Source organism: Aquarana catesbeiana, linkage group LG08 (assembly GCF_042186555.1).
Source record: "Aquarana catesbeiana isolate 2022-GZ linkage group LG08, ASM4218655v1, whole genome shotgun sequence".
In the NCBI taxonomy this organism is placed as follows: domain Eukaryota; kingdom Metazoa; phylum Chordata; class Amphibia; order Anura; family Ranidae; genus Aquarana; species Aquarana catesbeiana.
In genome coordinates, this window is record NC_133331.1 from 290,057,966 (window position 1) to 290,083,076 (window position 25,111).

Here is a 25,111-nt window from a genome sequence, read left to right on the forward strand (position 1 = left end):
GGTCCATCTCCATTCCTCAATATAATGTCATGTTCCCAAACAAATGAGAAGGAGATACTGTACACCATATGAAAGGTCCATCTCCATTCCTCAATATAATGTCATCTTCCCAACAAATGAGGAGGAGATACTGTACACCATATGAAAGGTCCATCTCCATTCCTCAATATAATGTAATGTTCCCAACAAATGAGGAGGAGATACTGTACCCCATATGAAAGGTCCATCTCCATTCCTTAATATAATGTCATGTTCCCAACAAATGAGGAGATACTGTACACCATAGTGAAGGTCAATCTCCATTCCTCAATATAATGTCATGTTCACAACAAATGAGGAGGAGATATTGTACACCATATGAAAGGTCCATCTCCATTCCTCAATATAACGTCATGTTCCCAACAAATGAGGAGATACTGTACACCATATGGAAGGTCCATCTCCATTCCTCAATATAATGTCATATTCCCAACAAATGAGGAGATACTGTACACCATATGAAAGGTCCATCTCCATTCCTCAATATAATGTCATGTTCCCAACAAATGAGGAGAAGATACTGTACACCATATGAAAGGTCCATCTCCATTCCTCAATATAATGTCATGTTCCCAACAAATGAGGTGGAGATACTGTACACCATATGAAAGGTCCATCTCCATTCCTCAATATAATGTCATGTTCCCAACAAATGAAGTGGAGATACTGTACACCATATGAAAGGTCCATCTCCATTCCTCAATATAACATCATGTTCCCAACAAATGAGGAGAAGATACTGTACACCATATGAAAGGTCCATCTCCATTCCTCAATATAACGTCATGTTCCCAACAAATGAGGTGGAGATACTGTACATCATATGAAAGGTCCATCTCCATTCCTCAATATAATGTCATGTTCCCAACAAATGAGGAGGAGATACTGTACATCATATGAAAGGTCCATCTCCATTCCGCAATATAACGTCATGTTCCCAACAAATGAGGTGGAGATACTGTACACCATATGATGTACACCATAAGGTCCATCCTCTGCTTTCAGAAAACATATAAAATTCTAGGGGGAATTAATATTTTAGAAATTATCTTTCTTACAAATATATTTAAGATATCCTGCCTAAAATGCAGATTTTGAAATATGTGAGCAGCAAAAAAAAATGCTCTAGAGCCAAAACACATCAGTATCCTGCAGAGGACGTATAAAGAGAGATAAAATATTTATTATAGATTCTGTTTTAACAGAAGTATATTGTGCATGTGTCATACACGACAACATATGAAATATAACTGAAGAATTTACTTCAACTGAGGTACTACTTTTGACATTTTATGCTACATTGTACTTTGAAAATTTTTAATAACACCTTTCTACTGTTAAAAAAAAAAAAAACTATATATATAACTGAAGAATGAGCTACAGAGCAGAAGGCAAAAAACCTAAACATAACATAGGATGTAGTTACTAAAATCACCACAAGATGGCGATACCACTTCCTGCACGTGGAACGCTCAGACAGGAAGTGATGTAACATAGGAACAGGAAGTGATGCAAATAAGGAACAGGAAATGATGTAAGACAAAGACAAGACGTTATATAAGGTAAAAACAGCAAGTTCTGAGAGAGAGAAGAACAAGGTGGAGAGGAGACGTCTCTGGAGGAGGTAGGCACGATGACGTCTTTTATCTCCGGTAGACACGCTATGGTAGGGTCGCCACCTTTTCCTCAAGCCAAACCTGAACACTTCAGCAGCGCGCGCCAATTTAGTATTTTTTTTGTGTGGTACATTAAATTCATGACCTCTGTACAAGGCAATGCACAGCATTTTTTATGTAGAATACACTATATATATATTTTTTTTTGATTAAAGAACATTTGTAATCATATGGAATGAATCACAAGAGTCTCCCTTCTACATCTGAATGCACAGGGTTTTGTTCCCCTTTACATCTGGATCTGCAGGAGAGGAGTGTGAAGGGTATGACAGTGGGCAGTATGTACAGGAGAGGAGTGTGGAGGGCATGACAGCGGGCAGTATGTACAGGAGAGGAGTGTGGAGGGTATGACAGTAGGCAGTATGTACAGGAGAGGAGTGTGGAGGGTATGACAGTAGGCAGTATGTACAGGAGAAGAGTGTGGAGGGTATGACAGTGGGCAGTATGTACAGAAGAGGAGTGTGGAGGGTATGCCAGCGGGCAGTATGTACAGGAGAGGAGTGTGGAGGGCATGACAGCGGGCAGTATGTACAGGAGAGGAGTGTGGAGGGGATGACGGGGGCGGTATGTACAGGAGAGGAGTGTGGTGGGGATGATGGGGGCGGTATGTACAGGAGAGGAGTGTGGAGGGTATGACAGTGGGCGCTATGTACAGGAGAGGAGTGTGGAGGGTATGACAGTGGGCGGTATTTATAGGAGAAGAGTGTGGAGGGTATGACAGTGGGCAGTATGTACAGGAGAGGAGTGTGGAGGGTATGACAGTGGGCAGTATGTACAGGAGAGGAGTGTGGAGGGTATGACAGTGGGCAGTATGTACAGGAGAGGAGTGTGGAGGGGATGACGGGGGCGGTATGTACAGGAGAGGAGTGTGGAGGGGATGATGGGGGCGGTATGTACAGGAGAGGAGTGTGGAGGGGATGATGGGGGCGGTATGTACAGGAGAGGAGTGTGGAGGGGATGACGGGGGCGGTATGTACAGGAGAGGAGTGTGGAGGGGATGACGGGGGCGGTATGTACAGGAGAGGAGTGTGGAGGGTATGACAGTGGGCGCTATGTACAGGAGAGGAGTGTGGAGGGGATGACGGGGGCGGTATGTACAGGAGAGGGGTGTGGAGGGGATGATGGGGGCGGTATGTACAGGAGAGGAGTGTGGAGGGGATGACGGGGGCGGTATGTACAGGAGAGGAGTGTGGAGGGGATGACGGGGGCGGTATGTACAGGAGAGGGGTGTGGAGGGGATGATGGGGGCGGTATGTACAGGAGAGGAGTGTGGAGGGGATGACGGGGGCGGTATGTACAGGAGAGGAGTGTGGAGGGGATGACGGGGGCGGTATGTACGGGAGAGGAGTGTGGAGGGGATGACGGGGGCGGTATGTACGGGAGAGGAGTGTGGAGGGGATGTCGGGGGTGGTATGTACGGGAGAGGAGTGTGGAGGGGATGACGGGGGCGGCATGTACAGGAGAGGAGTGTGGAGGGGATGACAGTGGACAGTATGTACAGGAGAGGAGTGTGGAGGGTAGACAGCGGGCGGTATGTACAGGAGAGGAGTGTGGAGGGTATGACAGAGGGCAGTATGTACAGGAGAGGAGTGTGGAGGGGATGATAGTGGGCAGTATGTACAGGAGAGGAGTGTGAAGGGGATGACGGGGGCGGTATGTACAGGAGAGGAGTATGATGGGAGCGGTATGTACAGGAGAGGAGTGTGGTGGGGATGATGGGGGCGGTATGTACAGGAGAGGAGTGTGGAGGGGATGATGGGGGCGGTATGTACAGGAGAGGAGTGTGGAGGGGATGATGGGGGCGGTATGTACAGGAGAGGAGTGTGGAGGATATGACAGTGGGCAGTATGTACAGGAGAGGAGTGTGGAGGGGATGATGGGAGCGGTATGTACAGGAGAGGAGTGTGGAGGGGATGATGGGGGCGGTATGTACAGCAGAGGAGTGTGGAGGGGATGATGGGGGCGGTATGTACAGGAGAGGAGTGTGGAGGGGATGATGGGGGCGGTATGTACAGGAGAGGAGTGTGGAGGAGATGACGGGGGCGGTATGTACAGGAGAGGGGTGTGGAGGAGATGTCGGGGGCGGTATGTACAGGAGAGGGGTGTGGAGGGGATGACGGGGGCGGTATGTACAGGAGAGGAGTGTGGAGGGGATGATGGGGGCGGTATGTACAGGAGAGGAGTGTGGAGGGGATGATGGGGGCGGTATGTACAGGAGAGGAGTATGGAGGGGATGATGGGGGCGGTATGTACAGGAGAGGAGTGTGGAGGGGATGATGGGGGCGGTATGTACAGGAGAGGAGTGTGGAGGGGATGATGGGGGCGGTATGTACAGGAGAGGAGTATGGAGGGGATGATGGGGGCGGTATGTACAGGAGAGGAGTGTGGAGGGGATGATGGGGGTGGTATGTACAGGAGAGGAGTGTGGAGGGGATGATGGGGGCGGTATGTACAGGAGAGGAGTGTGGAGGGGATGATGGGGGCGGTATGTACAGGAGAGGAGTGTGGAGGGGATGATGGGGGCGGTATGTACAGGAGAGGAGTGTGGAGGGGATGATGGGGGCGGTATGTACAGGAGAGGAGTGTGGAGGGGATGACGGGGGCGGTATGTACAGGAGAGGAGTGTGGAGGGGATGACGGGGGCGGTATGTACAGGAGAGGAGTGTGGAGGGGATGATGGGGGTGGTATGTACAGGAGAGGAGTGCGGTGGGTGGGGTTGCCACCTTTTCTTCAAGCCAAACCCGAACATTTTAGTGGTGCACTGCGATTGCTTAACTCAACCCACTCACCTGAATGGGGCTGCTCTACAACCTTGCGCAATGCACATGACTACAGCACAGTGGGAAGGGGGGGGGTTTAGGGATTAAAAACAGGTGGTGAGGAGGCAACATAACTCTTCTTCACCACCTGTCAAATACCTTCAAAACACGATCCACTATGGATCACTCTTCAGAGTGCCCTGCGACTCCGTTTACACTTGTGGTTGGGGGACAGAAAAAATTAGAGGTTGAGCTGTGTTTTAACTGCTACCCAACCATTCCCCTGAAGCTGAAAAGGCAGCAGAGGGGGATGGACATTTGACACAGCCAAAATGTTCTGCATCACAGTGTGGCAAAATATGTCTGCACTGCTGGGTTCAGTGAGCAGTATTGTCTGCCAAATGTGGACCATTCAAGTGAATGGGGGCTCCCCGCATCCGTGTGCATTGCATTAAATTGCGGGGCGATGCTGTGGGGGTTAAACAGGTGGTGAGGAGCTGATATAACGCCTCCTCCCTGCCTGTCAAATGCCCTCTAAAGAACAATACAAATGTGGATTGCTCTTCAGAGGGCACCACATGTGTGAATGAGCCGTAGTGCTGTTCAGCCATTCCAGTATATTCTGTGGAATCAGCTGGGGGACCAGAGGAAGGACCAGGACTGTTTAACCGCTGGGCTCAAGCTCTTACCTTCTGTGTTTCTCTGCACTGCTCCATGTTTATCAGGCACCAGCCGTCTAATGCTTGTGAAGTGGTTCAGACACTTTAATTAGAGACCCAACGTCCACTTCATAGGTGTGCGCAGCCTGTTGCGTTAGGTTGTGCACCCCAAAGCAAAGCCCAAACACACATGGATATATATGTGTGTGTGTGTGTGTGTATGGGAGGGGGGGACAGGGTGACATGGAGGGGGGGCAGGCAGACATGGAGGGGGGCAAAGGATGACAGGAAGGGGGGGGGGCAAAGGATGACAGGGGGGGGGGCAAAGGATGACAGGGGGGGGGGGCAAAGGATGACAGGGAGGAGGGCAGGATGACAGGGAGGAGGGCAGGATGACAGGGGAGGGCAGGCGGAGTGACATGGAGGGGGGGACAGGATGCCCGGCCCCCAGCTGAACAGATGGAGCTCTGAGCCACAGTGCGGTCTGGATCATGTGTCCAGGTTCCAGGCGGCAGGAGCCCCGGACACGTGATTCAAAATACTCTAAACCCGTACTGTCCAGGTGAATCCCGGACAGGTGGCAACTCTAGTGGTGGGTATGCCGGTGGCAGGATATGGAGGGATGACCAGGAAGCCATGTTGGGAAGATAAGTGACCATGGAATGATGTCCCTCAGATGGAGGTTAGGAAGCAGCTCTGAGTGATGTGTATGAAGTGGTCTGGGGGGAGTTGGGGGCTGAGAAGTGGTCAGATAGTGATGTCTATAATCAAAAAAAAAAGCTCTTGTGCTCATCCACTAATATATACAATAATACTGCTCAATGAAATCTATCTGGTATAAGAAATACATATCTATATACTGTAAGCCAGCACCCTGTATGTACAGATGATGTGAAGGTAATTGATGACATTCATGTATCTCCGTGTTATCCAGGCTCTGAGTTTGTACAATCAAGTTACACTTCAATCACATAAACACAGAGTTACATGAATGGTCATCAATGACTTCACATTATCTGGACTGAGCTTTGGGGCGTTGAGTTAGAGATCAGAGAGACCCTGCAGAAGACTGGAGGGGGAGAGAGACAGAAAGGAACTTTTTAGAAGAAATGCCGCTTCTGCTGTCTCCATAGTGGCAGGTGTGCCAAGGTCGCCCCCCCGCCTGAATGGTCTGTCCCTGGTCTGAGCTAAGTAATGTGCCCGGGTGTCAAGCAGTACAAAACCCAGTTACATGATTTAAGAACCAGACTGTCCGGGTGAATACCGGACAGGTGGCAACCCTAAACTATAGATACATCCTAAATTTAGAACCATTTATCCAACTGTCCATCCAGAGCCTCTGGTTTATAGACCGGATACATCCTAAATATAGAACCATTTATCCAACTGTCCATCCAGAGCCTCTGGTTTATAGACCAGAAATATCCTAAATATAGAACCATTTATCCAACTGTCCATCCAGAGCCTCTGGTTTATAGACCGGATACATCCTAAATATAGAACCATTTATCCAACTGTCCATCCAGAGCCTCTGGTTTATAGACCGGATGCATCCTAAATATAGAACCATTTATCCAACTGTCTATCCAGAGCCTCTGGTTTATAGACCGGATACATCCTAAATTTAGAACCATTTATCCAACTGTCTATCCAGAGCCTCTGGTTTATAGACCAGATACATCCTAAATATAGAGCCATTTATCCAACTGTCCATCCAGAGCCTCTGGTTTATAGACCGGATACATCCTAAATATAGAGCCATTTATCCAACTGTCCATCCAGAGCCTCTGGTTTATAGACCAGATACATCCTATATATAGGATTCTGGGTATGTGCTTAGTGATAATTTAATTCTGCACAGGATAAATGAAGTGGTGAAGAGCAAATCTGGACAGTTGAAAAACAGACTTCCAATTCCATGATCCATCTTTAGAAGGACACAAGGATCTCTACAAGGACGTTATGGAGAATCAGTCGCCCCTCACATCACCGGGTAAGAGGAGACTTTATTGTAAAGGAGAGAGCAGTACGGAGGGTCCACCTAGATCCCCCATCATCTGATAAACACATAGAAACAATGTATTCAGTCAGTGTGTGTGTTTCCTACAGATGGATCCAGTAATGGGAACCCACCAGAGAGATGTCCCCATTCTTTGTACTTCCAGGATTCCACACAGGAAGATCACACCATCCCTCACCATCATCAGGTAGATGAGGAACAATCACTGATAGTATCATTAGGATCTGTACATTATACGCATTGTTACAATTGATTTCATTTTTATTATATATTCAGAGAGGGAGCCTGAGTGTTCCTACAGTCGATATTAAAGAAGAGATAAAAGAGGAGGAGGATGAGGATGGGGTAATGGAGGTGTCAGAGTTTCTAAAAGAACACAAAGATCTGTACCAGGACACCATGGTGGAGTCATCCAGCTACAGAAACCCACCAGAGAGATGTCCCCGTCCTCTGTATTCCCGGGATTCCACACAGGAAGGTCTCACCATCCCTCACCATCATCAGGTAGGTGCACTTGGAGCATCTACTACTTAAAAATGATTCCAAACTCTGAGATGATCATCTCTGAGGTCTCCAGGTGTAAGTGCTTATGTTGTGAGGCTGTTTCTTTTTATCATTTTGTGGTTTTAGGTTGAGACATATGTGATGGGTGATCAGCAATGTAGGACCGAGGATGAGGTTATTTATACCAATAGAAAGGAGGAATCTTCTCCACATATCAGCTCAAGTGAGTAATGAGCAGAAACTATTCACATTTTACCTCTACACCTTTAAGACCCCCTTTCACACTGAGGTGCCTTCACGCTAAAAAAAAAAAAAACGCCTGAAAAGCTCATGAAAACTGCTTCCCATTAATGTCAATGGTGAAAAAAGTCCCGCAAGCAGAATCTTTGGAGCGCTTAAAAAAAAAAAAAGCACCTCAAAAGCGCCCCTCTCCATTTAAATGAATGGGAAGAGCTTCAAAAGCACCCGAAAAGCGTCCTGCTGCTGTGGGAAGGTCATATATCTGGAGTGCAGTGTAGGATGCTGGGACATCAGGAAATCCTGTTGAGAGGAAGGAGACAGAAACGAGAGTCCGGCCAGAGCAGAGGGTGACAGATGGGCAAGAACTTCTTGCTTCGAGACAGAAAAATGTGTTCACTTCCCACGTGTCCATCCTGAGCTGTGGACTCAGAACAACCCCAACCATGCCAACAGGAACAAAAAAAACCTGGGATGAAATAGCTGCCTATCACAGCCCACATTGGAGTATTCTTAGCCAAGTTCAAGGGTGCGGGTATAGGATTAGCATAGTTCAAAGATTGGGGATTGGGACGAGAGGATTTAGATTAGGGAATTGGGATTAGAGTATTGAGATAATTGGATTGGGAACTAGGGGATTGGGAACTAGGGGATTTAAATTTTGTTTTATCATTTTAATTATTGTTAAATTCACTTTAATAAGGCAGACAAAAATCATATCTAAAATGTTTCTTTTTATTACATGCCTGCTAGCAAATGTGTAACATTTCAAAATATGCAGAATTGGTAAAACAAACTGCAAGTATTGGTCAAAGTATATACAAGAATACACCAACTAAAAAAAAAAAAAAGGTCCAAACAACTCATCCCTTTATTGTGAAATCCACTCTTAGACCACGGACATGAGCTAAATCAGCAGGTTCTAAATTGTGTGAGGACGTGTCCTCAAAATTAACGCCATCTCTTTCTCGTACCAAATTATGTAGCACTTGAGCCAGAAGAATTCATTCACTCCCTACGTATCCATCCTGAGCTGTGGGATCTGAACAACTCCAACTATTCCAACAGGAACAAAAAACACAAAGCATGGGAGGCAATAGCTGCCCATCACAGCCCACATTGGAGTAATCTTCACCAACATCAAAAAGCCAGTAAAAGTAAGTGCAAGGGTGCAGGGATTGTGACTAGGGGGTTGTGATTAGGTGCTTTTATCATTTTTTTAATTATTATTGTTAAAGTCACTTTAATACAAGACAGACAACAATCATATCTAAAATGTCTGTTCATTAAATGCCTGCTAGCAAATGTGTAACATTTAAAAATATGCAGAATTGGTGAAACAAACCAACTGCAAGTGTTGGTCAAAGTATATACAAGAATACACCAACTAAACAAAAAAAGGTCCAAGCAACTTCACAATGTTGGGGTAAATTGGATTTGTAAGGATCAAATCATATCTCCTTGCCAACTTGGTGCACCAGCAGGGCTCAAAAAATAGTCTGCCAACTGATCCCTTGTTGTGAAACCCATTCTTGGACCACGGACATGAGGAAAATCTGCAGGTTCTGAATTGTTTGGAAATAGGGGTTATTTACCAAAGGCAAATCCAATTTGCACTACAAGTGCAAAGTGCACTTGGAAGTGCAGTCACTGTAAATCGGAGGGGTTGATCTGAAATGAAAGGAAGCTCTGCTGATTTTATTATCCAATCATGTGCAAGCTAAAATGCTGTTTTTTATTTTCCTTGCATGTCCCCCTCAGATATACAGCGACTGCACTTCCAAATGCAATTTTAAGTGCACTTTGCACTTGTAGTTTGCACTTGTAGTGCTTCAGTAAATAACCCCCAATGTGTTTTCAAAATTAACGCCATCTTTTTCCCGTACCAAATTATGTAGCACACATGCTGCCTTTACTACTCTGCATGCATTTTCAACCTTTTTAGGTTGATTAGTTTGAGGAAAATTTTGTTCTCTAGAATGCCAAATAAACATTCAACTAGCCTGCATGCCCGATAGAGGAATCTCGACCCCCCCCCCGTAAGAGAATATTCAGTTACCGTCTCTGAGTACAGCTTCATTAGATGTTCATTGACAGCGAATGCCTCGTCAGCCACAAAAACAAAGGGCATAGCTGGACTTTCTATCCCGGGTAATGGTCGGTTATCAGGCAGGTCAAGTTGATTTGCAGCAAGACTCTTTCCGAATTTTGAATTCTGGAAACAGTAGAGTCTGCATAGCTCCCAAATACTTCTATATCAACTAAGAAATATTTATAGTCTGCATTTACCACAGCCATCAGCACAATTAAAAAAAATATTTTTTTGTAGTTGAAATATCGGCTTCCGCTGTGACAGGGTTTTATTAGCGTAATGTGTTTGCCATCAATTGCTCCTAGGCAGTGTGGGAAGTTGGTTTTGCTCCAGAAACACAGGGCAACTTCATCCCATTTCTTTTTAGTTGGAATAGGCATGAATGCATTCTTTACATTCCAGATGGCATCACAAGTTCGCTTCACAATCTCACCTAATGTAGAGATGTGTAGCTATTTCCTGTGGCAAAATATCTGTAAAAAAACAAATCAAACTTTATTTTATCTTTCAGTTAAAGCAATGAAAACACGATGGAAAGCCATGCGTGACAACTTTAGGAGAGAATATAAAAAGCAGAAGGCCAGCAAAAGTGGTTCAAGTGGTTCAAGCGGGAAAGCATCTCGAATGTACTGCTATTATAAAGAACTGATGTTTTTGAAGCCCGTCATGGAGCTGAAAGAGTAAGTATAACAACTTGTATAGTTCTCCAAGGAGTAATATTTTTGAATTTTGTAATTCGTTTTTAATATATATTTTTTTTTTTTTTTAGGACTCAAAGCAACATGGACTCTGAGAGTGACAACGACCTTAATGAGATACAGATTCCAGAGGAACCACAAGATGTGGAACAGCCCCAACCACTTTTTGAGGGCGATAGGGGTGACGCCCCGGAAACTGCATTAACGACCCCCGAGCCTGAGTCGACAACGCAACGCAAAAAATCAAAAAAGAGAAATGTACAAAAGCAGGCTCAGGAATTTGTGGATGTGTTTAAAAAACTAATAGATACCCAGCAAAGGGACCTTGGTGAAAATGAGGCATTTGCGAAAAGTTTGATTCCACAAATGGATCGCGTCGATCCATCGTTGGTATGTGAAATGCGAATGGAAGTCATGCGCGTTATCATGTCATTCCAAAAAAGATCAGTGTCATCGTCAGTCAGGCCATGAGTCCTAACAGTGTATGATGTCCCCAACCCCTCACAATATACACCTAGAGTTAACGACCCTAACCAATCGGTATCACAAGCCACCTCTGTGATAGACTCACCCAGGAGAGAGGCTTTTGGAGGGGACTGAATGCTAGCCTCTTGGCTACAGACTATGGGCCCTGGAATTTGAGGGAGCTACAAGAATTTGGGGAAGATGTTCTGTAATACAAAGGGACATTCTTAAGGAGGCCATGATGGTCTCTGCCACCTTGGGACTCAGTAGACAGATGTGTGTGAAAGTAACATTGATTAATGTGAGAGCCCTCGGTTTCCTGTTGTCTACTAGTCTGAAGGGTCTGTAGCGTAGGGGCTGCTGAAAGTTGTGGTCCTCCTGTCTCCCTACCCAGCCCGGCATTCACCTCCCAGTCACCTTAAAGACAATAAACAGTTCAAATGTATGTATTTTTGTGTTTTTATTGAGGGATTTGATTTTGGATGGGAATATATGGGATGCATAGTAGAATCTTGGGACAGAACTATGTACACTCTATGTACATCATGACACATCTCCAGTCTCCTCCAGCACAACACATGCTTGCAGACTAGCACTCTCTCTCTTGCACAACACTTCACTTCCAGGTACAGCTAGCACATGATTAGACCCAACTCTGACTCAGTCAAGCCTGTAAGAAAAAAAAATAGGACAGTGCTCCCAGTGAGTCCTCTTCAGGCCCTGCAAGCCCTCCTGACCGCAGCTGCCCGACTCCACTGCCCGTGACATTACAGTCCTTACTGCTGGCTCTGCACTCTTCCAGTCCTCTCAGGCGTGCCTCCCCAGTCCTCACGACTGTGCCTGTCACTCACCGACCCGCCTGGCCTCACACACCGGTGGTTCCCTCCTGAAGACTTGCCCGGCAGCACTAGCTCCTACTGTCCTCTTTGACTCCTCTCTGTGCCTCCTGTCCAGTTCCTGTATGCTTTCTTGAAGGGATTCATCCTGAACCCGAGTCCCAGGCCCAAGGTCACCCCCCAGACTGGGGGGGTGCCCTCAAAGGCACCAACAGCCTAGCACTCCATCCTCAGTTCTTCCACCCAACAACAATTTCCCAGCTGGGCCGACCTTGGGTATATCAAGGAGGCCTGCCCCCTGCCAATCCTAGTTGGGGATTGGTCAGGGCTCCCTGAGACACCCCAAACAGCAGCTCCACCTCTCTTCCCTTCCTCCCATCTAGAATCATCTAGAAGCCAGAGGGAGGTAACCAAGAAGTGATGCTATCTGTGAGTCACCAGCCTACTCTGAGCTACTCCCAGCCCACACAGATCAAAACAAACGGACTTCTGGCTAGGCCTGCCTAAATTTACCTGCACTCACTAAAAAAATCTGCCTATAGCACCTACCTAGGTAGAGGGTGCTACAGGTCTTTCATCCGTTGTTAATTGTGCCAATTAACACACCTTTGTCTCCTAGCAAACTATTGGATGTGTTTATACTTGTAGTAATTTGCATTGTAAGTTGTGAGCTCAATGCCGGGCAGTCTGTTACTGGGGGTCCCCTGCTATTGTCTCTTTTAATAAGGTGTTCTGTGTTTATACTTAGGATAATGTATAATTTTAAAGGGTCTGGAGGATCTTAGTTATGAGGAAAGGTTGCGAGCACTGAACTTATTCTCTCTGGAGAAGAGACGCTTGAGAGGGGATATGATTTCAATATACAAATACCGTACTGGTGACCCTACAATAGGGATGAAACTTTTTCGCGGGAGAGTTTAACAAGACTCGTGGCCACTCATTAAAATGAGAAGAAAAGAGGTTTAACCTTAAACTACGTAGAGGGTTCTTTACTGCAAGAGCGGCAAGGATGTGAAATTCCCTTCCACAGGCGGTGGTCTCAGCGGGGGGGCATCGATAGTTTCAAGAAACTATTAGATAAGCAGCTGAACGACCAACATACAGGGATATACAATGTAATACTGACATATAATCACACACATAGGTTGGACTTGATGGACTTGTGTCTTTTTTCAACCTCTCCTACTATGTACTCTGCTTTACCCTTGTTGCGGGGCAGTCTGTTCACCTGGGCTGGTTTAAGTGCTGCGTTAATTAACATGTTAATTATATCATTGTCAGCTAGTAGTTGCTAGAGGAGGGGGGATTAACCATGAGTCAGCCCTACCTCGTTATCTAACCCATTGTGTGATGTTTTAGGTAAATATTTGGGTTAGTGTGTATTTGGGGGACTGACATACTTTCCAAGTGTATAAAAAGCCTGTATCCTTGACCAATAAAACAGTTCATGTTCTAGTTTGTAACTGAGCTAGTCTCGCCTTGTTCTTGGTTACAATATGTGGCTGTAATATCTGATATCTGAAGGTCCAGACTGGAGGAAGCAGTGTACTGACGGAAGCACTCACGCAGAGTGCGACGGGGGTTCTGTGACCACCTCTTTTCGAGGTCGAAACATGCCGTACCCTGCTGCTGCTGGGTCAAGCTATGGCCCAGGTTATGCTTTATCTCCAAAATTGCCCATCATACAACTGTACACATGTTCAGGGAGGGGCATTTGAACCGCTTATGTATAGGCAACAAGCCAACATCCTCCTCCTCCCCCTCGAGAAGAATCACAACAATAAGGTTTTAACAATTCTGATGCTGCTTCATCGTATCATGAGCTGTGAATTATATGCCTGAATACATTTCGACGTTTACTTGTTTATGCATAACTGCATGTTATTTACATTTTTTGGGTCTGCACTGGAATCTGACCACATAAGTGTTCACACCCAATGCGATCAGATTCCTCTGAGATTGTCAGTCCTATGCTAAACCTAGTCCTATACTAACCCAATACTAATCCTAGTCCTATGCTAACCCTAATTCCTAACCCTAGTCCTATGCTAACCCTATGCCAATGCTAGCCCTAACCTTAGTCCTATGCTAACCCTAATTTCCAACCCAATGTTAACCCTAACCTTAATCCTATGCTAACCTTAATCCTATGCTAACCCTAGCCCTATGCTAACCCTAGTCCTATGCTAACCCTAATTCCTAACCAAATGTAAACCCTAACCCTAGTCCTATGCTTACCCTAATTCCTAACCCTAGTCCTATGCTAACTCTAACCCCCTAGCCTTATGCTAACCCTAACCCAATGCTAACCCTAGTCCTATGCTAACCCTAATTCCTAACCCTAGGCCGATGCTAACCCTAACCCGATGCTAACCCTAACCCCAGTCCTTTGCTGTCCTTAACCCTAGTCCTATGCTATCCCTAGTCCTATGCTAACCCTAATTCCTAACCCTAGTTCTATGCTAACCCTAATTCCTAACCCTAGTTCTATGCTAACCCTAATTCCTAACCCTAGTCCTATGCTAACTCTAACCCTAGCCCTATGCTATCCCTAACCCAATACTAACCCTAGTCCTATGCTAACCCTAATTCCTAACCCTAGTCCTATGCTAACCCTAACCCGATGCTAACCCTAACCCCAGTCCTTTGCTGTCCTTAACCCCAGTCCTATGCTATCCCTAGTCCTATGCTAACCCTAATTCCTAACCCTAGTTCTATGCTAACCCTAATTTCTAACCCTAGTTCTATGCTAACCCTAATTCCTAACCCTAGTCCTATGCTATCCCTAATCCAATGCTAACCCTAGTCCTATGCTAACCCTAATTCCTAACCTTAGTCCTATGCTAACCCTAATTTCCAACCCAATGTTAACCCTAACCTTAATCCTATGCTAACCTTAACCTTAATCCTATGCTAACCCTAGCCCTATGCTAACCCTAGTCCTATGCTAACCCTAGTCCTATGCTAACCCTAATTCCTAACCAAATGTAAACCCTAACCCTAGTCCTATGCTTACCCTAATTCCTAACCCTAGTCCTATGCTAACTCTAACCCCCTAGCCTTATGCTAACCCTAGTCCTATGCTAACCCTAATTCCTAACCCTAGGCCGATGCTAACCCTAACCCGATGCTAACCCTAACCCCAGTCCTTTGCTGTCCTTAACCCTAGTCCTATGCTATCCCTAGTTCTATGCTAACCCTAATTCCTAACCCTAGTTCTATGCTAACCCTAATTCCTAACCCTAGTTCTATGCTAACCCTAATTCCTAACCCTAGTTCTATGCTAACTCTAACCCTAGCCCTATGCTATCCCTAACCCAATACTAACCCTAGTCCTATGCTAACCCTAATTCCTAACCCTAGTCCTATGCTAACCCTAACCCGATGCTAACCCTAACCCCAGTCCTTTGCTGTCCTTAACCCTAGTCCTATGCTATCCCTAGTCCTATGCTAACCCTAATTCCTAACCCTAGTTCTATGCTAACCCTAATTTCTAACCCTAGTTCTATGCTAACCCTAATTCCTAACCCTAGTCCTATGCTATCCCTAATCCAATGCTAACCCTAGTCCTATGCTAACCCTAATTCCTAACCTTAGTCCTATGCTAACCCTAATTTCCAACCCAATGTTAACCCTAACCTTAATCCTATGCTAACCTTAACCTTAATCCTATGCTAACCCTAGCCCTATGCTAACCCTAGTCCTATGCTAACCCTAATTCCTAACCAAATGTAAACCCTAACCCTAGTCCTATGCTTACCCTAATTCCTAACCCTAGTCCTATGCTAACTCTAACCCCCTAGCCTTATGCTAACCCTAGTCCTATGCTAACCCTAATTCCTAACCCTAGGCCGATGCTAACCCTAACCCGATGCTAACCCTAACCCCAGTCCTTTGCTGTCCTTAACCCTAGTCCTATGCTATCCCTAGTCCTATGCTAACCCTAATTCCTAACCCTAGTTCTATGCTAACCCTAATTCCTAACCCTAGTTCTATGCTAACCCTAATTCCTAACCCTAGTCCTATGCTAACTCTAACCCTAGCCCTATGCTATCCCTAACCCAATACTAACCCTAGTCCTATGCTAACCCTAATTCCTAACCCTAGTCCTATGCTAACCCTAACCCGAAAAAACAGCAGAGAATCTGGAGACCTTCTGAGCCTCAGATAAAACTAGACTAGGTGAGGGGCGTTTTATGAAATCGGTGGACCTGTGTCCAAGATGATACGTTTGGCCCCATTGCTTGATTTAAAAAAAATGTGGTGTGCTTAGTGTGCCACAGTGAAGGATAGACATGGGTTTCATTGTGCCAGGGGATTGCTAGGTTTTTAAAAGACCTGGAGTACCTTTGAGCACAGCAAGTAAAATAATAAAACAGAGCACCAAAGGCGATTAAATCAAGTAAGAAGTTCCATGGACGCCAGACCATAATAATGGAGTTGTGAGTGTACCTTGTTTCTAGCATCAGTGAGTGTTATTCAGAGTTGCATGGGATGGATAGTCATAGGAGCTTTTACTGTGGGCTACATAACGGGTGGATGAATATCCAGGCATCCCAATTTGAATGTGTCCTGTGGATGTCGAGGTCCAGTATATGGCGTGCCTTCTGTATGTCAGTGCCCGGCAAAGGTCCATCTCCGTTCCTCAATATAATGTCATGTTCCCAACAAATGAGGAGGAGATACTGTACACCATATGAAAGGTCCATCTCCATTCCTCAATATAATGTCATGTTCCCAACAAATGAGGAGGAGATACTGTACACCATATGAAAGGTCCATCTCCATTCCTCAATATAACGTCATGTTCCCAACAAATTAGGAGGAGATGCTGTACACCATATGAAAGGTCCATCTCCATTCCTCAATATAACGTCATGTTCCCAACAAATGAGGAGGTGATGCTGTACACCATATGAAAGGTCCATCTCCATTCCTCAATATAAGGTCATGTTCCCAACAAATGAGGAGAAGATACTGTACACCATATGAAAGGTCCATCTCCATTCCTCAATATAAGGTCATGTTCCCAACAAATGAGGAGAAGATACTGTACACCATATGAAAGGTCCATCTCCATTCCTCAATATAATGTCATGTTCCCAACAAATGAGGAGATACTGTACACCATATGAAAGGTCCATCTCCATTCCTCAATATAACGTCATGTTCCCAACAAATGAGGAGGAGATGCTGTACACCATATGAAAGGTCCATCTCCATTCCTCAATATAAGGTCATGTTCCCAACAAATGAGGAGGAGATACTGTACACCATATGAAAGGTCCATCTCCATTCCTCAATATAATGTCATGTTCCCAACAAATGAGGAGGAGATACTGTACACCATATGAAAGGTCCATCTCCATTCCTCAATATAAGGTCATGTTCTCAACAAATAAGGAGGAGATGCTGTACACCATATGAAAGGTCCATCTCCATTCCTCAATATAAGGTCATGTTCCTAACAAATGAGTATGAGATACTGTACACTATGTGAAAGGTCCAATATGAAAATATAGATTGATAAACAGTCATGCAAAACAAAAAAATGCAGATTTTAAAATGTGTGAGCAAAAAAAAAATGCTCTAGAGCCAAAACACATCAGTATCCTGCAGAGGGCGTATCAAGAGAGATAAAATATTTATTATTGATACAATTTTAACAGAAGTATAATGTGCGTGTGTCATAATCTACAACATATGAGATAAAACGGAAGAATTTACTTCAACTGTGGTACTACTTTTGACATTTTATGCTAAATTGTACTTTGAAAAATTTTAATAACACCTTTCTACTTAAAAAAAACAAAAAACTGTATACAACTGAAGAATGAGCTACAGGGCAGAGGGCAAAATACTAAAACATAATGTAAGATGCAGTTTTTAAAATCACCACAAGATGGCGATATCATTTACTGTGCGTGGAACGCACAGACAGGAAGTGATGTAAAATAGGAACAGGAAATGATGTAAGACAAAGACAAGTAAGACGTTATAAAAGGTAAAGACAGGAAGTTCTGAGAGAGAGAAGAACGGGGTAGAGAGAAGACATCACTGGATTACACAGAGGAGGTAGTCACTGTGATGTCTTTAATTACCAGTAGACACGCTATAGATACATCCTAAATATAGAGCCATTTATCCAACTGTCCATCCAGAGCCTCTGGTTTATAGACCGGATACATCCTAAATATAGAGCCATTTATCCAACTGTCCATCCAGAGCCTCTGGTTTATAGACCAGATACATCCTAAATATGGAACCATTTATCCAACTGTCCATCCAGAGCCTCTGGTTTATAGACCAGATACATCCTAAATATAGAACCATTTATCCAACTGTCCATCCAGAACCTCTGGTTTATAGAGCAGATATATCCTAAATATAGAGCCATTTATCCAACTGTCCATCCAGAGCCTCTGGTTTATAGACCAGATACATCCTAAATATAGAACCATTTATCCAACTGTCCATCCAGAGCCTCTGGTTTATAGACCAGATACATCCTATATATAGAACCATTTATCCAACTGTCCATCCAGATCCTCTGGTTTATAGACCGGATACATCCTAAATATAGAGCCATTTATCCAATTGTCCATCCAGAACTTTAACATGGCCACATAGCTAAGGATCGCCACCAAGTGAATGAAAGGATATTACTGGAATTCTAGATGAATGATCTGCACACTGCTATACACTCTTACATGTTTCTATGTTTGGGGAATTTTGGAATTCTTGCAATACGTGTCCAAGCTGACCAACTGCATCAAAGTAATACTTCTCTGGCCAGTCCCGACTCTACTCAAAATGCAAATACATATCTACTTGCAGCCTATTTTAATGGACATATAGTGCCAATATGGGGCAAAGGGATAGAGCTGGAGGGTATTAAACCTGATCATAGGAGGTGAGGAGGATTCTGGGAGGTCACATGACATCACTTTTATCTCTATTAATAAAACACAGACCTGACCGGAGAGGTGAGGAGGATTCTGGGAATGTGCTTAGTGATAATTTAATTCTGCACAGGATAAATTAAGCAGTGAAGAGGAAATTTTAGCAGTTGAAAAACAGACTGCCAATCCAATGGTCCATCTTTAGAAGGACATAAGGATCTCTACAAGGACGTCATGATGGAGAATCAGCCGCCCCTCACATCACCGGGTAAGAGGAGACTTTATTGTAAAGGAGAGAACAGTACGGAGGGTCCACCTAGATCCCCCATCATCTGATAAACACATAGAAACAATGTATTCAGTCAGTGTGTGTGTTTCCTACAGATGGATCCAGTAATGGGAACCCACCAGAGAGATGTCCCTGTCCTCTGTATTCCCGGGATTCCACACAGGAAGGTCACACCATCCCTCACCATCATCAGGTAGATGAGGAACAATCACTGATAGTATCATTAGGATCTGTACATTATCTGCTTTGTTACCATTGATGTCATTTTTATTATATATTCAGAGTGCAAACCTGAGAGATTCTAAAGCTGATGTTAAAGAAGAGATAAAAGAGGAGGATGATGAGGATGGGGTGATGGAGGAATCAGAGTTTCCAAAAGGACACAAAGATCTGTACCAGGACACCATGGTGCAGTCATCCAGCTACAGGAACCCACCAGAGAGATGTCCCCGTCCTCTGTATTCTACACAGGAAGATCACACCATCCCTCACCATCATCAGGTAGGTGGAGTTAGAGTATATACGGCCTAAAAATTATTCCAAATTGCATGAGATCATCTCTGAGGTCTCTGGTTTTGAGTTTTGTTTCTGGTTTTGAGTATGTTGCTTTTTATAATCTTGTGGGTTTTAGGGTGAGGAACTGATTGCTATAAAAGCCGAGGTGAAGAAGGAAGAAGAAGAGACGTATGTGACGGGTGATCAGCAATGTATGAAGGAGGATGTGTTTATGGTGACAATAAAAGAGGAGGAATCTTCTCCAGATATCAGTTCAAGTGAGTAATGAGCTGAAACTTCACATGTTACTTCTAGATGTTTAAGGCTTCTAAATCGTTTTTATAACAATAGAGAACCAGGAGACCTTCAGAGCCTCAGATAAAATGAGGCGAGGTCAGGTGCATTTTATTTAATCGGTGGACTTGTGTGCAAGATCATAAGTTGGGGCCCCATTGCTTCATTAAAAAAAAATGTGGTGTGCTTAGTGCACCACAGTGAAGAGTGGGCATGGTTTTCATTGTGACTGGGGCATTGCTAGGATTATAAAAGACCTGGAGCACCTCTGGGCACATCAAGAAGAAGACGAATTCTCAGGTCTGTCCCCCAGTATAAACCTTCCCTTCCCCCCAGGTCAGTCTGTCCCCAAATATATTCCCACAGGTCAGTCTGTCCCTCAGTATACCCCCCCCCCACAAGTCAGTCTGTCCCCCAGTATAATCTTTCCCTCTCTCCCCATGTCAATCTGTATTTCAGTATAATACCCCCAAGTCAGTCTGTCCCCCAGTATTATCCTTCCCCCTCCCTCAGGTTATTCTGTCCCCCAGTATAATCTCTCTAGGTCACTCTGTTCTTCAGTACAAGGACAGTCTATCCCCCAGTATAATCCTTTCCCCTCCCCCTAGGTCACTCTGTCCCACAGTATAATCACCCCCAGGGCAGTCTATCCCCCAGTATAATCCTTTCCCCTCCCCCCAGATTAATCTGTCCCACAATATAATCTCTCTAGGTCACTCTGTTCTTTAGTAAAATTCCCCCCCCCCAAGTTAGTCTGTCCCCCAGTATATCACCCCCAGGGCAGTCTAGCCCCCAGTATAATCCTTTCCTCTCCCCACAGGTCACTCTGTCCCCCAGTATAATCGCTACCAGGTCAGTCTGTCCCCCAGTACAGCCCTCTAGGTCAGTCCCCAATTTAATCTCCACCAGGTCAGTCTGTCCCCCAGTACAGCCCTCTAGGTCAGTCCCCAATTTAATCTCCACCAGGTCAGTCTGTCCCCCAATACAATTCCCCCCCCATAGGTTATCCTGTCGACTAGTATAATCCAACCTCCCCAGGCAGTCTATCCCCCAATATAGTCATTTCCTCTTCCCCATAGGTCAATGTGTCTCCCAGTATAATCCCTCCATGTCATTCTGTCCCCCCCAGTATAATCTCTCCAGGTTCTTTTCCCTACTTCTGTCTTTCCCCCTCTTTACAATCTGTCCCCCAGTATTTTCCCACTAGGTCATTCTGTCCCCCAATTTAATCTCCACCAGGTCAGTCTGTCCCCCAGTACAACCCCCCCCCCCCATAGGTTAATCTGTCCACTAGTATAATCCAACCACCCCAGGGCAGTCTATCCCCCAATATAGTCCTTTCCTCTTCCCCATAGGTCAGTGTGTGTCCCAGTATAATCCCTCCATGTCATTCTGTCCTCCAGTATAATCTCCCCCAGGTCAGTCTGTCCCCCACAGAGCAGTCTATCCCCCAGTATAGTCTTTCCCTCTCCCTTGCAGGTCAATCTGTCCCCCAGTATACCCCCCCTCATGTCATTCTGACCTCCAGTATAATCTACCCCAGGTCAGCTGTCCCCCAGTAACACCCCCCCCCCAGGTTAATCTGTCCCACAGACCCCAGTATCCCCAGTCCCCCAGTCAGATTGTCTAGAGGAATTTTACTGGGGGGGGGACAGACTGACCCCTGAGTTCAGGGGCATGTGCAGTGGCTGCCACTGCGTCCCAATTGACACCAAAGGGACTGCCTGCAAGGGGATACATGGAACGCATTTGCATCCCCTTGTGAGTAAATATGGGTCTCGCGCAGGTGTATGCTGTAGTATGCCCTACATTAACCAGGCCTCAATAAAGTTCTTTTTCATTTGTTTTATTTTATCTTTCACAGTGTTATTTTTTATATTATATTTTTACTGTTTTGGGGGGTGGGGGGTTTGGTGAAGCAGCAGGGATTTAAAAAGACCCCCCCCCCCCCATGTCTCTTTTTTGAGACAGAGATAGAGCCTGAGGACATAGAGTACTCATTCCCTTTTTCTGCAGCCTCAGCTGCACTGTAGATTAATGAATAGGAAGTCTCCGTACAGAGGCTTCCTATTCAGTCACAAGCTTAAGCATATTAAACACAGTTTACAATGCTTCAGTGATTTTCTTTTTACATGTTCTTTTTACTCTTGTAGCATGTTCACTGTCTCTGACCTTCTACTGTAGTATGTCCATTATCTGACAGTTTTCTGGAACGTGAAATACATTAAATATTATGGTGATATCAGGAGTCGAACTTGAGATACCCCCCCCCCCCTCCCTCGCTGCTGTAGATCATATGAACTGTATATCTTCTTTCTTTAGTAGGTTGTCATATTTTCAGGAATTGAGGTGAAGGAAGGTCCATCACTATTCTTCATTATAACAATGTCCTCAATGAACAACTACTGTGACCTAGTATGGCTTAGGTGTATCACCTGATCTGGTTTATAGTCGTTGTTTGCTGTTAGGATTGTACCCATTTCTTTGCCAGACCTCTGGGAAAGTGTTGAATGATCTACATGACTTCTGAATACAAGGCGTATAAAAAAACAAAACAAACATAACGTATATAAAATTTGTTTTTCAGCAGGTGGACAGTATTTTTTCAAGCTAAATACATCGGAGAGACGTCCTGTTATATCTCATCATTGTACTGCTAAAGTTTGTGACATTGCACATTGTTCTCCACAAGGAACATTTTACTGGATGGCAACATCAATGGATCCTTCTAATCCTGAGGAACCTTCTGATAAATCCCATACTATGACCTCAGATGTTCATCTAAAATCAATGGATCCTTCTAATCCTGAAGCATCTTCTGATAAATCCCATACTATGACCTCAGATGTTCATCTAAAATCAATGGATCCTTCTAGTCCTGAGGAACCTTCTGATAAATCCCATACTATGACTTCAGATGTCCATCTAAGTTCTCACAGTGCTGACAGATCAACAGATCCAGCCAATCCCCAGAACTCCTCTTCTAGCCATGAGGGAGTTCTCACAGGAGGGAGCTCATTGTCATGTTTGTTGTGTGGGAAAACATTCACTAAGAGAAAAGGACTTCTAGGACACCTGAAAACTCACAGGGGTGAGCGTCCTCATTCATGTTCGGAATGTGGAAAATGTTATTCTAAGAAAGAAAGTCTTGTTCTACACCAGAGAGTTCACACGGGTGAGCGTCCCTTTTGCTGTTCAGAGTGTGGAAAATGTTTTCCTGGGAAAAAAAACCTTGTTTCGCATCAGAGAACTCACACTGGTGAGCGTCCCTTTAGCTGTTCAGAGTGCGGGAAATGTTATCGTCAAAAAGGATGCCTTCGTAAACACCAAAGAAGTCACACTGGGGAGCGACCCTACTCGTGTCCGGAATGCGGGAAAAGTTTTCCTAGGAAAGGAACCCTTCTTGCACACCAGAGGTTTCATACGGGTGAGCGTCGCTTTTCCTGTTTAGAGTGCGGGAAATGTTTTTTCGGTAAAGGATCCCTTCTTACACACCAGAGAATTCACACGGGTGAGCGTCCCTTTTCCTGTTCAGAGTGCGGGAAATGTTTTCCTGACAAAGGATACCTTCTGAAGCACCAAAGAAGTCACAGTGGCGAGCGTCCCTATTCATGTTCGGATTGCGGGAAAAGTTTTTCTAAGAAAGGAACCCTTCTTACCCACCAGAGAAGTCACACGGGCGAGCGGCCCTATTCCTGTTTACAGTGCGGAAAATGTTTTTCTGACCGAGGAAACTTTCATAAACACCAGAGAGTTCACACGGGAGAGCGCCCCTTTTCCTGTTTAGAGTGCGGGAAATGTTTTTCCGACCAGACAAACCTTCGTAAACACCAAAGAAATCACAGCGGTGAGCGTCCCTATTCGTGTTCTGAGTGTGGAAAAGGTTTCTTCTCAAACGAGCAGCTTCTTCTACACCAGAGAAGTCACTCAGGTGAGCGTCCTTATTCGTGTTCCCAGTGCGGGAAATCTTTCGCTCAGAAAGGGCACCTCGATGCTCACCAGAGGCGTCACGCAGGTGAGCGGCCCTATTTATGTACTGAGTGCGGGAAATGTTTCGCCGCAAAACAGGCGCTTCTTAAACACATCACAAGACACAGCTCAGGGCATTCTTCTCACAGCTTTCAGACTGAAGTAAATGTTTTACAGATAACTTAAGTCTAATCTCCAATCAAACATTGAATATTCAAGCTGATGGATGTTCGAATACCTGAGCGTCTCTGCTCCACTTGGCACCCATGTCTTTGAAACGTTACAAACTCTCTATGCTACTGAATGTGGCGCATGCATGTATTCCACTATTCAGGTGGTGCACCCCCCCCCCCCCCCCAACGGCCTATGGTTTTCTAAAATAAATGAAACTAAACACATGGAGGGAGTTGTGGCATTGGCAAATGGCAGGGAGGAACTCTTCCATAGAAGTTTGTTCTATTGGACTGAATTCACCTGTTCCCAGGAGTACAAGGCTATGAGATCCCAAGCATAAACCTCTGAACAATGGACACCTTAATAAAAGTCACCTCTGCTGCACCTCATTGGCCCTCTAGAGGAATTACGATTTATTGCTCCCTTGGTCGCACACACACCCTTCCCCTTGTCCCCTCTCCTCCTTCTTCTCTCCATCCTCCCTCCTCGTTTCTGTTTCTCTTTCACAATGTTTTAGTCTCTTATCACAATCTGAGTTGCCCTGGGTCCCTAAAGTGGAACCAAAAGGCTTAATAGACTTCCGTTTTACTTCCTTTATCTCTTTGTCATTTGTCTGTTACCTATTCAGACTATACAGAGAACACCTACAAAGTTTGGATGAAGATTCTACAGGCTGGTGATCACTATCGCCTGGGATACGACCCTCTTACATATTGGTTGCCTTGTCTCCCATCACAAGCTGAGTTGCCCTGAGCCCCTAAAGCAGCACCAAAAGGCTTAATAGACTTCCGTTTTACTTCCTTTATCTCTTTGTCATGTGTCTGTTACCTACTCAGACTATACAGGGAACACCTACAAAGTTCTGATAAAGGTTCTACAGGCTGGTGATCACTATCGCCTAGGATACGACCCTCTTACATATTGGTTGCGTGGTCTCCTATCACAAGCTGAGTTGCCCTGAGCCCCTAAAGTAGCACCAAAAAGCTTAATAGGCTTCTTTTT

At 45.0% G+C, this 25,111-nt stretch overlaps 2 protein-coding genes across 2 annotated transcripts in view; both read left to right on the forward strand.

Annotated features, from left to right (window-relative positions):
* The window catches only part of LOC141104742 (uncharacterized), a 352,606-nt gene that overhangs the window by 270,342 nt on the left and 57,153 nt on the right, over positions 1-25,111 (forward strand). Inside the window, exons 5-6 of the mRNA XM_073594446.1 lie at positions 7,244-7,341; positions 7,431-7,658. Of these exons, the coding sequence (XP_073450547.1) occupies positions 7,244-7,341; positions 7,431-7,658 (326 nt within the window). The remainder of the gene's footprint in view (positions 1-7,243; positions 7,342-7,430; positions 7,659-25,111) is intronic.
* LOC141105445 (uncharacterized) overlaps positions 17,040-25,111 on the forward strand; it is a 41,545-nt gene continuing 33,473 nt past the window's right edge. Inside the window, exons 1-6 of the mRNA XM_073595300.1 lie at positions 17,040-18,061; positions 19,022-19,156; positions 19,273-19,370; positions 19,460-19,678; positions 19,809-19,950; positions 22,554-24,116. Coding sequence (XP_073451401.1) covers positions 19,123-19,156; positions 19,273-19,370; positions 19,460-19,678; positions 19,809-19,950; positions 22,554-24,116 — 2,056 coding nt within the window. The 5' untranslated portion in view covers positions 17,040-18,061; positions 19,022-19,122. The remainder of the gene's footprint in view (positions 18,062-19,021; positions 19,157-19,272; positions 19,371-19,459; positions 19,679-19,808; positions 19,951-22,553; positions 24,117-25,111) is intronic.